The sequence below is a fragment of the Callithrix jacchus genome, chromosome 11 (assembly GCF_049354715.1).
Source record: "Callithrix jacchus isolate 240 chromosome 11, calJac240_pri, whole genome shotgun sequence".
Lineage (NCBI taxonomy): Eukaryota > Metazoa > Chordata > Mammalia > Primates > Cebidae > Callithrix > Callithrix jacchus.
Window position 1 is genome coordinate 114,174,480 of NC_133512.1, and position 13,405 is coordinate 114,187,884.

The following is a 13,405-nucleotide window of genomic DNA, read 5'->3' on the forward strand; positions in this document are numbered from 1 at the left end:
TTATTTTACTTTTAGAAAAAGGGTTAAGTACCTTCTTGAATTTAAGTTAAAGACAGCATAATGCTTTGGTCTTGAAGTCCTTGTGCACAATCTTGTGTTTTAAAGGTGGTAAAATCTGCTGTGATGGGCTAAGTTACAGAGCTTCCACAATGCTTCACAGAGAATTATTTTTGTTTTATTACTACCTATGAATACATTGAAATGGTGTTTTCTAACACTAAGTGGAGATTTGTTACTTTAGGTGTAGGGAAAAATAACAGCTGTAGGTATTACAATCTGGCTTCACAAATGAAGGTGATATTATCACAATGTGAATTAAATAAAAAACAAAGCTCAGGATATTGCACTGTAGTTTAATGAAAAATATTATAGCAATATGTTTTATGCTGCCTCACTGTTTTAATATATTTGAACTCTCATAAATAAAATATGAATTAAGCATGCGTGTAAAATCTGAATTGCTTTATTTAAAACTTCCCAGGAGAGGCCATTGTTCTGCAGTGGTTAGCCAGTGTCTTAGATACATTCTTTTTTTCATCCTCACCCTAATGGGCTGTAAATGAACTCACTGGAGCCCAGAGGTTTGACTATATGTGATCTCCTCACTACTTCTACTGTCTAGTAGTAGGCCAGTGTCTAAGAATAGGACTCTACTTTTCTGCCTTACAAAAAGGACTGTAATTGGTTCATGAGTTTTCTTTTCATTCATTCAGAAGAAAAGTCTTGAGGTTGGGGTTAGCTGAGTTCCCAGGGTGGTGGAAAGTTAGGTGGTTTAGAAGACAGATTTTATTTTCAGACTTTTAAATTTGTTATTTTCCTTGTGCTTTGATTACATGCAAAGATAAAGTCTCGCTTAGAAAATAGTGTTGGTCAGAGTTTAAAGAATTAAATATCTTAGCTGATTTTAGGAAGTTTGATTAGTGCATAATGAATTTGGGGATTAAATACCGTTATATTGCTAAAAAGTGTACACTCTACTTCATAACAAGAAGAAGAGGGAAGATTGGTTTATGAATCTAAGTATTGGAGTGGTATTTGACTTTCTCTTACCAAAGCAAACTATTTAGGTAAGGACATTAGTCTTGGTTAAAGCTTTTTAGCACATGAAAAGGCTTGTCCACTCTTCTTTTACTGTTATAAAATATTCTTTTAATAAAATTGTGCTACGAGCCTGCCTCAGGATGGCAATCAGGAAAGTAGACTAGAGTATAATATATGTTAATTGTTACTGTACGTTAAACAAGCAGATCTTTCTGAGTGTAATTGTATGTTTTATTCTCTAAATTCCTTTTGAGAAAAAACAACTACCATTCGTCAGTGTAAGTTACTTACAGATTATCGATTATGGCTGCCCTTCAAATATGTACGGAATCCAATGTTTGTGAAAAACATCTTTTATTAATAATTCTTCCACCTCTTTCCTTCTTGTTTCATTTCTGAAACGTGTTGAAGGGAGGCCTGTAATTGCTGCCTTCCATTGTTCTCCTTCCATTGAGCCTCCTCTTGTGAATGGAGGCTCACAAGATCTGATTTCAGTGCACTCCATGGGATGATAGATAATTGTAAGCCATGTGCCAGATCTTCCTCCTGTGCCCAGAGTAGACATTAATTCACTGAACCTGGGCTTGGCCTCAGAGTCCTTCTCCATACCGCAACTCAGGCAACTCCTGCCATTTGTCGGAATTGGCACCTGAGATGAAATCTATTTATCATTCCTACACTTGCTATCTTGGTTCATTTCTTCCTTTCCATTCCATTCCTTCTTTGCCCCTAATGATGTTCCTCTTTCACTCCCCTCCTTCATCTGATGAATTTTTAAGGCCTATCCCTTAGCCTTTTGCTTTTTTTCTTTACGCGTATTTTTGATGCATTTTTGTTTCCAGGAGAATTCACTGAGCTCTGATCTGTAATAGTCATTCCCAAATCAGCATGTCGAGCCAAGTCTCAAATCAAATATGAGTTTCAGGTTCAAATATCTAATTGCCTCCAATTCCATGTGGTGGTTCTACCATTACCTTCAATTGAACATGCCTTAACTCATTATCTTTCTTCTCCAAACAACCTCTCCTTCTTTACTTAATTGACTGTCATGGGGATTCATTTTTTGGCATGGGTGCACCTTTGACTTCTTTTTCTTTCATCTCTCAGTCAGTCTCAGGTGATCATTTTTTCTCCATGAAAAATCTTGAATCTTAGACTCTATCTTCATAGCCAGTCTCCTACTTTAAGCCCTTCTCACCTTTTGCCAGTGGCTGTCAAACTTCTGTGTGCATCAGTGTCACCTGGAAGGCTTGATAACACACAGATGGTTGGACCTCAGCCCCAGAGTGTTGGATTCCTTAAGTCTGAGGTGGGGCTGAATGAAGAATTTGCACCTCTAACAAGTTCCCAGAAGAAGATGCTGCTGCTTTGAGGGGAAGGCAGGGTTACACTTTGAGAACCACTGATTGCCTTATGCTTTCCCTCCCTGTTTACCTGCAAACCTTTACCAGATTACATTTCCCATAACACTCCATTTCATTGCATTATTGCCATTTTTTCCCCAACTGTCCAGGATGCTCTATTTCTTAGTATTTCTTATTTAAAGTCCTTTTTAGTTTCCAAGACTCCCTGCAATTTACCCTAATTTAACCTTCTGTTTTTACTTTTTAAAAACAACTTTTGTTTGGTTTCCTTTTCATCCACCTGCTCAAGTTCCACATCCTTAACTACAGCTGACCTTGATAAGTTTCCCGAATACTGAACCTCAATACCACAATTTTACTGACTCAGACTGGAATCTCCTTAATGGTAGAGATCATTTTATATGTCTTCATCTCTCATGAAGCCTAGTGTAGGATTATGTCAGTGTGGATGTACTACCTAGTAAATTGATTGATTTACCTAATTTGGAATCAAACTTGATTTGAAAAAAACAATTACAGAAAACAAAAATAACTCATGTAGTTGATTAGAGCACAGAAAACCGTGCTTCATCATTGAAGTGGAAACTCCATAGCCAGGGCATTAAAGCTGTAATGAATACCTGCTCTTCTCTCCTTTGTAAACAACATGCTGTCATTAATGATGGCTCCAGATTTTTTGTAAAGGAGATTCCAGAAGAAGAAGCTTAGTAGTTGTGGTGGCCACTACCTTTCATTTCCAGCTTGGTCCTCTATGCATTTCATGACTCCTGAAGAAACCTTTAAATTTGGCCACGCAGGACTATTTGAATGAAATGGAAATGGGTTTGGGTGGTTTGTGTACTTCATTTAGTTTGGAGAGTTAACACTGTTTTATAGTTTTATCTCCAGTGAATAAAATATAACCATTTTGAAAGAACAACAAAATTAAGCTATATATCATAAAGCAATATCCAAAGGTAATTATTACTTTTTAATTTAAATTATAGATCTTATTTTCTTGGAGGCTTTGTGAGGTCTTGCAACCTCACAAAGTATTCAGAGTATTAAGACATGAAATCCTAGATATATCTGATTCTCAATATTGGTTTTACGAATTGTCTACCTAAGATGTCTAGGGCCGGGCGCGGTGGCTCAAGCCTGTAATCCCAGCACTTTGGGAGGCCGAGGCGGATGGATGATGAGGTCAACAGATCGAGACCATCCTGGTCAACATGGTGAAACCCTGTCTCTACTAAAAATACAAAAATTTAGCTGGGCATGGTGGCGCTTGCCTGTAATCCCAGCTACTCAGGAGGCTGAGGCAGAATTGCTTGAACCTAGGAGGCAGAGGTGGCGGTGAGCCGAGATCGCGCCATTGCACTCCAGCCTGGGTAACGAGCGAAACTCCGTCTCGAAAAAAAAAAAGATGTCTAAACTGTAGAATATGAATTACCAACTTGTCTCTTGCTATACAGCTATAGCCCTGTATGGATTTTTTTTCCACATGGAATGGAACATGGATCTAGTTTCTATGGGTGCTTATTGTGAAGCAAACAATAAAATGGACATTATTTGCATAATATGCCATTCAGATTAGAAATTTACAAAGGTATATAAATCCTGATGGAGCGATAATGCTACAAAATAAACCATTAACTTGATGCTGTTAATGTTTAGGTTGCCAAACTCTTCCTAACACTGCGCCTTCTGATGGAATATTTATGATTATGAATGTGCAGTGAGGAATTTTCATTTTACCATCTTCATTAACTTTAATGTGTAAGTAGCCACAGTTACCCCTGCCAGGTAGTAGACAGATGGCATTTGTTTTGAAGGCACTCTTAAGATACATTATCCTTACAAGATAGTGAAGGTAACTGTCAGCTGAATATACCTATATTCTCTTTGTGCGTGTTTAAATCAGGTTTATTTGTCTGCCAACTAAATGGTGCTACAAATGGATAATGGCAAACTGTTACATGTTTATTTCTAACCCTTGAGATTTATCCTAGTCATCTTTTAACTCTTCTTCCAATCAAACCCTGTACCTTTTAGAAGATAAGAAGCAGGACAAGATTTATCCTGTAATCTGTGCTGTGAATCATTTAGCTCTAGTATGCTTTGTGTTGTATTTCATTGATTGCATGGATGCTTTGATTATTATTTTTCTAAACAATAAATGCTCTTCATATTAATGAATTTACTGAAATTTTAAGATTAATGGGCATTTCTATGGAGCTGAAAATTTAATTTGGCTATCTCTTATGGTATAACCTTTTGCTTAACTATCTCAATCCTGGGATAATCAGAGTCTTCATCTAAAATCTGCTGCTTATATTATGCAGGTACATATATTTATTTTATTTCTCATGAAGAAAAATCTTCATGGTTTCTCTTTAGTGTGTTTAAACTAGTACATAGACTTTACAAATTGGCCATGACCTATATCAGCAAATGGTAAAACCAGAAGAATACACTAAAGGAAAAATCCTAAAGGAACTGATATTTCTCTAAGAAGCCAGTGATAATTTTTTATTAAGCAACTTAAAGAGATTGTTTAAGAAATACTGCAATGGGGAGGGAATTATAGCATAAGGATTATGCAAAGAAAATGAAGGAAAGGGGAATTACAAGTGGGAAAAGCTGCAAAGGAAATCAGTATGTTCCTTGAGGGTCAGGGAATCTATGTATGTTTCAAATCATGGTTGCATTTGCAGTCTTCTGTTTTTCATAGTTGGTGCGTTCAAGTCCTTCTGTCTTTTGGAGTCATTTCTGTTCATCACTCAAGGATCTATGTAAAATGTATAATTATGTTTCCCATTCCATTCCCTCTCTTCATATCTCTAGTTTAACCAGTTTCTGTAAACACAGGAATTTGGGCATCACCTGTCACATAGAAGAAGACAGGTGAGGTGTATTGAATTTATGCTACACTTTCTTTGGTCAATAAGAGTTTCCTTACTTTTCCTAAGAATACTCATTATCAAGTATAAGTTTAGAAATCTTGGACTTTCTTATTTGATCCTGAACTCAGATTTATAGCCCAGAAATTTTGGTGGCTACAGGAATCAAAAGATTCCTAGGTAAGCCATAAAGAAAACCTTTGGACTAGCCAAAACATTTGTTTAGAATATTGTTTAGTAAATGCAAACAAAAATTGGTTAGGAATCCAGAGCTGCTTTCAACTATCCAAGTATTTATTATTGTCAATAATGGTTTCAAGTCAGTGGTTTAGGGGTCACACTTGCTATAACTAAGCAATGGCAATGCTTGGCTTTTTCTTACATGTTTTTATGTTCAGTGTTTATATCTATAACTAATTGACAAAATGCCAGTGTTTGTGTTTGTTCAGATATATTCACCATTGAGAAAGAAATTAAAATGGTTTCTGAGAAGAATTTTTAAAAGTACAGGATATACAAGTATGGGAAGAAAACATTCTTTTGTCTTAACACATTTTTAAAAGGAGAGTATGTGTGTATGCAAAAACCATGGAACCGTACTTACTGAACTTGAAATAGTTTTGCAGATTTCTGTGGCAAATGGGATTGATATGGCTTGAACATCTTTTTGTTTTTACTTTTTCTGGTTTCACAAACTTTGCCAGTTCCCAGAGATTTGCTTGGAAACTCACTGTGCTAATAGGTAAAGTTGGCCCTTCTTGTGCTTCTGTTAAACCAGCCCATCCTGAAACACTGACCTTTTAGTTTAATAACAGCTTTATTTGAGAAAATGTTCAGATCCTGGGAGCTGAAAAGAGTGTTTTAAGAATGGCCATTTTCAATAGTGGTCTCCAAATGCTGTATCTTTTTCTCTCATGCACTTTGGGTCAGACCTATCAAAAGAAATACAGTGTTGCTTTATGTATTCTATTGATTTAAAAACAAATAACATGAAGCTTAGATTTGCCCAGAACCCATGAACACACTGGTTTATTTTCCTGCCTGTGCTTTGATTTGCTATTTTAGATTTTAAACTCTTTATGTTGGGTCGTGTTTTTATCTTCTGTTATTTTAACTTCTCATTTGCAGCTAAGGTAATTACTTTTTGAGTTGTGACCTTGGGCTTGACCCGAAATTTGTGTGTGTTTTTTTCTTTTCTGGAAATAGGTAGGGCATTAGAAAGACAGCTGTGCTTGGTTCCTTTATGGACCAAAAGTGATGTCAACCAGCTGGTCACTTGGAGATGGTTTTCTCAGTGGCCACAGGAACTTTCCTGTCCCTTTCATTGCTGCTGTTTTCCTCTTCCCACTTTTTTCTCTCCTGTCATGGCATATGATGCCACCTGTTATCTGTGTCTCTTTCTACCTTGCCGCAAAGCAGGTGGCAGGGCTGGTGATAGTAGGCAGAAGGGGATAGAGAAAGAAATGGCAAGCCTTGTCCAAGCTGCATTTTCTTCAAACCACTTCCTCTCCGCATTTTCACCACATGGCTTTGTGCCTGTCCACCCAGCTGGTCACCATTTGATCACATTGGAATAAACAGCTCACCGCCGATTCACGCTTTTCCCCTGGTAGGAAGACACCCCTATGTCATAGGCATCAAGTGTACTCTGAAGATATGACATTATGCCAAGTGAAATAAGCCAGACACAGAAAGACAAATACTCTATGTTCCTTACTTATATGTGGAACCTAAAAAAGTTGAACTCTTAAGAAGCAGAGTAGAGGAGTGATTACCAGGGGATGTGGGATGGGGAAATCGGGAGATATTGATCAGAGTACAAGCTTTCAGTTATAAGACAGTGACTTTAGTTAATAATATTTTTTTAGTTGAGATTTTATAAGAGAATGGATTTTAAATGTCCCCAGTTTTCCCCACCCCAATGGTAACTGTGTGGTGCTGCATTTGTGGTAATCATTACATGATTCATATCAAATCATCACACAGTTCACCTTGAATATGTATGATTTTTATTTGTTAATTATACCTTCGTGAAGCTGGAAAAAACAAACTGCTTAATCTGTTTTCTGTTACTTATAGCAGAATATGTAAAACTGGGTAATTTATGAGGAAAATAAATTTGTTACCTAATGTTATAGAGGCTGTGAAGCCCAAGGTTGAAAGGCTGCATATGGTGCAGGTCTTATTACTGGTAAGAACTCCTATAGAATCCCTAGGTTGTGTGGGGGCATCACATGGTGAGGGGGCTCAGTATGCTAGTCCAGCTCTCTCTTGCTCTCTTTTTTTTTTTTTTTTGAGACGAGTTTCAGTCTTGTTACCCAGGCTGGAGTGTAATGGCGTGATCTCGGCTCACCGCAACCTCCACCTCCACCTCCTGGATTCAGGCAATTCTCCTGCCTCAGCCTCCTGAGTAGCTGGGATTACAGGCACGCGCCACCATGCCCAGCCAATTTTTTGTATTTTTAGTAGAGACGGGGTTTCACCGTGTTGACCAGGATGGTCTCGATCTGTTGACCTCGTGATCCACCCTCCTCGGCCTCCCAAAGTGCTGGGATTACAGGCGTGAGCCACTGCTCCCGGCCCTCTTTTTTTTTTTTTTTTCGGAGTCGGAGTCTTGCTCTGTCATCCAGGCTGGAGTGCAGTGGCGTGATCTTGGCTCGTTACAAGCCTCCTGGGTTCAAGTGATTCTTTTGTCTCAGCCTCCTGAGTAGCTGGGATTACCGGTGCATGCCACCACCCCCAGGTAAGTTTTGTATTTTCAGTAGAGATGGGATTTCACCCTATTAGTCAGTCCGGTCTTGAACTCCTGACTTCGTCATCCGCCTCCCAAAGTGCTGGAATTACAGGTGTGAAGCCCTGTGCCTGGACTTCTTTTTCTTTTTAAGATTCCCACTTCCATGATAAACCATTAATCCATGCAGGGATTAACCCATTCATGAACCCTAATAACCCAGTCTCACCTCCTAAGGGCCCTGCCTCTCAATACTGCCACAGTGGGGATTAAGTTTCCACAAGAGTTTTGAAGGGGACAGACATTCAAACCATAAGCACAAACAAAAAACCCAAGACAAGAAAAAAAGGTAAAATAAAATTTTATCATCTTACTTAGAACCCTGATCTCAGCGAATTGTAGTTAGACTCTGAGGTTTTACAGAAGCCCAGTTTTAATGGAATTAAATTAAATTGAATTTTGATTGAGAATCTGATTGAATTTTGCCTGGGAAATATCTTGCTGTTTTAATTTGAAGGAGTCTAGGAAAGGCGGCATGAGTTTACATACACTTTGACTGTGAGTTGATCCTAACTGGTATGATCAGGTCGTACTAATTATGTTAAATATTTGTCCCAGTTTTTGCTACTAGTGGAGCTATTGGCTGTATACAACTTGAAAAAAATTTAGCGTCACGTTGTTTTACTTGTTGATGAGAAGTAGATGAAAGTGTGAAAATCATTACCTTGTGGAGTGTATAGTCTAGAATTTCATAGCTGACAGGTGCATCCATATGTCGTATTTTTAGATGGGGAAACTAAAATTCAGTTAGATTAACAATTATTCGAAATTTGGCTAACAGAAAAGCAGACTATTTGGACTTTTTGTGGAGCTCTTACTGCCTGCAATTTCTCTGCTTTTATTTTGATTGTTTAAAAATCTTTCATACCGAAAGAGCTCTGATACCTGCCTGAATGCAAACAGAATTCTGTTCTAGGGGTTTTCTAGGTTTTGTTTGGTTCCATCAAAGTAGAGACTTGTATATTTCTCATGCTATAGACGGTGAAGTAAGAGAGAGGCAAAACAGAAGCATGGTGTACAGATGGAAGGGACCCTAAACACCCATTTAAGAAAAGGTTTCTGTCTTGCTGCCCAGAGAGGTTCATCACTTTCCCAAGTTTCCCCCAGACTGTTGATGGCCATGCTGGGATTAGACCTTCAATAGTTTTTCCTCTGTTCCCTGATTCCCTGTACAGTGTTCTTTTTATTATATTCTTTCCTTTATTCCTCTCTCTCTCTTTTTTACAGCTTATTAAGGTATATTTAGCATATCATAAAATTCATTTATTCGGAGTATACAATTCAGTGTTTTTAGTATATTTATAGAGTTGTGCAACGAGCACACAAAATAGTTTTAGAAAAATTTCTGCCAGGCATGCTGGCTCATGCCTGTAATCCCAGGACTTTGTGAGGCTGAGGTGGGCAGATCACCTGAGGTCAGGAGTTTGAGATCAGCCTGACCAACTTGATGAAACCCCATCTCTACCAAAAATACAAAAATCAGCCAGGCATGGTGGCACATGCTTGTAATCTCAGCTACTTGGGGGGCTGAGGCAGGAGAATTGCTTGAACCCCGGAGGTGGAGGTTCAGCGAGCCGAGATCACACCCCTGCACTCCAGTCTGGGTGACAGAGTGAGACTGATTATCAAAAAAAAGAAAAAAAAAAGAATATTTTTAATATCTTAAAAAGAAATTTTATATCCATTAGCTGTCATTCCCTATTTCCCATTTCTCCTACCCCAGTGAACTACTGATGTACTTTCTGTGTCAGACCTTTTGTGTCTGACTTCTTTCACTTAGCATAATGTTTTCAAGATTCATCATGTTGTAGCATGTGTCAGTACTCCGTTAGTTTTTATGGCCGAACAATATTGTATTGAATGGTACACCACATGAGTTTCTAGGCATTTAGGTTGTGCTGTGTTTTGGGATATTGTGGCTAATGCCACTGTAAATACTTATATATAAGTTTTTGTATAGATGTGTTTTCAGATTTTCTTTAGTATATACAGTACCTATGATTAGAATTGCTGGGTTATGTGGTAACTCTTTAGCATTTTGAGAAACTGCCAAACTGTTTTCCATAGTGGCTGAGCCGTTTTACATTCCCACAAGCAATGTGTGAGGGTTCCAGTTTCTTTGCATCTTCACCAACACTTGTTATTGTCTTTTTGATTAGAAAGGGTTTTAAATCGTATATCATTGTGATTTTCATTTGCGTTTTCCTAATGACTAATGCTGTTGTACAACTTTTTATGTACTTATTGGCTATTTCTGTATTTTCTTTGGGGAAATGCCTATTTATAGCCTTTGCCCATTTTTAATTGGGTTGTCTCTTTATTGTTTGTCTGTAAGAGTTCTTTATATGTTGTATGCTCTATCTACTTGCATACACCAGATATGAGTCCCTTGTCAGCTGGGTTTGACTTGCAGATATTTTTTCCCATTCTGAGGGCTTTTTACCTTCTTGATGGTGTCATTGGATGCTGCTGTTGCACTCTGATAGTCCACAACTAAGAGAAATCATCCTTCTGATCTTTCAGATGTCTTCTTTGTTACTAACCTATGTCGGTTGAAATATTTAAAAGGGTATTTGCATTTCCTATTGTAAATAGTATTTTTGCATATGCTGTGGGACTAAGCATTTATAATGTTGAAATTACCAAAAGAGACAGTTGTTTAATTTTCGATCTAAGAGGCTCCACCGTCTGAAATAAAACTTAGGTCCCATGGATATTCCTAGATTCTCCCGAGTGCTTTGGCGCTTTCTTGTTCATAATTTTGGGTAGTAGGTCTCTAGTGAAGAGGAGTTAGTTTTTGTTTATTTCTTGTGGAAGGCTCTTAAGGAAGCATATGAAATTCGTCCATTTTATTTACCATCATAGCTGTAAAAACCTTTATGAAACATACCATACACAATCTTCTAATTGGAAAGACCAGATGTATTTAGAAAGCTCCAGCTGTCTTCTCAGCACTCTTCTGTGTCTCTCTCCAGTTGCTGACGCTTGAATTTGAATGACATGTATTTAAAAAAATAGAGTTGCAAAATTTTCATAAATGACAAATGCCTTTTTTCACAAATAATGGAAAAATGAGTGTAACTACAAATGATTTTCTCTTTGTAATACATGATTTTGTTACATGTTTAATTACTGAAGTGAGAAGATTTTTTATTTTTTTGTCATTTTCCTCCCCAAAGTCCCTTCCTTACAGCCTCTCCTCTCCCTACACACCATTGTCAGACTTTAATGTTAGGACATCATCTTAAAGAACTGGTCCTTACTGACTCAGTCCCCACTGTGCAGTAAGCAGTTCCTTGAGTTTGTTATAAATTTTGGCAGGAGTGGAAATCTAGGTCACCAGGGAACTCTTGATTAAATTACTCCTGAAGTGCACTAATTGGTCTTTTCCACAGTGCTTCAGAAGTTCCACGGAGACACTGGCCACTTGGCAAACTTTGCCCATTCAAATCTAGTCTCAGCTCGGTTTTCTCGAGTATTTTCTCACTTTTGTTTTCTAAGAAGTCACCTATTTTATCTCCTCCTGCTCTTTATTGCTTCTAGTTTCTGATGAAGAATTGAAAAGAAGAGTAGCTGAGGAGCTGGCATTGGAGCAAGCCAAGAAAGAATCTGAAGATCAGAAACGGTGAGTTTTGTGGTATCAGAGAGAGGTTTTGGTGGACTTGTCATATTTACCAAATATTTTTAAAGAAGTATGATGTTAATAAGGCTCATTATTTGTGTATGGCTGAACCTCAGAATGTGCTGAACACATGAACTTGGCCATTTTTGGGTTTAGATTGTGCCTCTTAGAGCCTTATGTTACCTCCTTCCCAAAATTGACTGTAAATTATCATTATATCTCTTGTATTGGTTGCTTGAATATGGAGCCCTGTTTTCTCAATATATGAGAAGGAGTTTTTGAGGATTCTCTGGGAACTTCCCAGTCGATCAGCGAATGTATTCATGATTGAAAATTATATTGCCTGCTACAGGCACTAAAGTAAATATTTTGGCTCATGATGAATATCATGTGTGATACATAGGACCTGGATTAACAAATAGCACAAATTATTATTCTGTTCACTTAAAAAAATTAGGATGTTACAGATATAAATAAGGTTGGAAATAAAATCCTGTTTCCATCCTCTGAAGTTAACCTCTTTTTAACGTTTTATTGCTTGAGATTTTTTCCTCTGCACACTCTTCCATCTTATTGTTGCCGTTATTAATACTACTACTAACAACCCCTAAAGAGTGTTCAGTGAAGTGTTTTTGTAACAGTAGAAAATTGGAAGCAATCCAAGCTGACCATCCTGGGAGACTGACCGAATGAATTATGGTACATGCCTGCAGTGGAATACTAGGCCATCAGTTAGAGCCTTGTGTGCTGATTCAAAAAGATGTTGACGAGCTATCAACTGAAATTGAAAAAAAAAAACCACCATAAATGGTTTTTTTAAAAAGCATCATTTTTTAAAAAAAAGTACCGCTTTTTGAAGTTTGAGTATGTACTTATTCATAAAAAGATGGGAATACATTTTAATCTAAGATAAAGTGCTTCCCATCTGTACTATTTCTGGAGTTTTCATATAGCTTAGAGAATTACGCTTACATGATCATGTGAATGTCTTTTTACTGTGAGCACCAAACACATGCTTGCCACTGAGCAGATGCTTAGTTTGTATTTGTTTTGTTTTGAACTGCCCAACTGTTTTGCCTGAGAGATCTGGAGGTAAGGGATCTTTAAACTGGACTGGAGTCCTCACTGGCCATAGACACTTTACCGTATAATTTAACCTCTTTGACTTTAAATATTTCATCTTTAAAATGAGGGTGATGAAGAATTATTCTTTAATATATCTTTTGACAACTTGCTAAGCTAACTCCCAGTTTGCACAAAATATACAGAACAGAATATGAATTTTAGATTAAGAACGCCATTTTCTCAGGAAATAGAGAAGGTTCATGGCTTATGATTTAAAAAATCAAGATGTAATTGGTACTGCCAAAAAGGTCTGCATGTATTTCCACAGTTTTCCATGGAGTACTTTATAATTATTTAATTGGGTTAGGTTGATAGACTGTACAATTAGATAGTGAAGTTTAAATATTTAAAAAAATTTAGATTACTTTCATTAAGAAGCAAAGACAATGTGGTAAAATGTCTTCAAAATTTTATTTTTAATTGAGTTTTATTTTAATAGGGATTTTTTGGTTAGACTCTCATATTTACTTTGCTTATTATATTTCACATAGGATTTTTTTTTTTTTTGGTCTTCCCTTCTCTCCATATGGTGCAGGCTTTTTGTTAAAATAACTCTCACTGTGGTTTTTTTTTTTTCTTC

General features: G+C 37.2%; 1 protein-coding gene across 1 annotated transcript in view; it reads left to right on the plus strand.

Annotated features, from left to right (window-relative positions):
• LOC100412273 (MICOS complex subunit MIC19) overlaps positions 1-13,405 on the plus strand; it is a 300,089-nt gene that overhangs the window by 49,403 nt on the left and 237,281 nt on the right. The window contains exon 4 of the mRNA XM_009003051.5: positions 11,622-11,703. Coding sequence (XP_009001299.5) covers positions 11,622-11,703 — 82 coding nt within the window. The remainder of the gene's footprint in view (positions 1-11,621; positions 11,704-13,405) is intronic.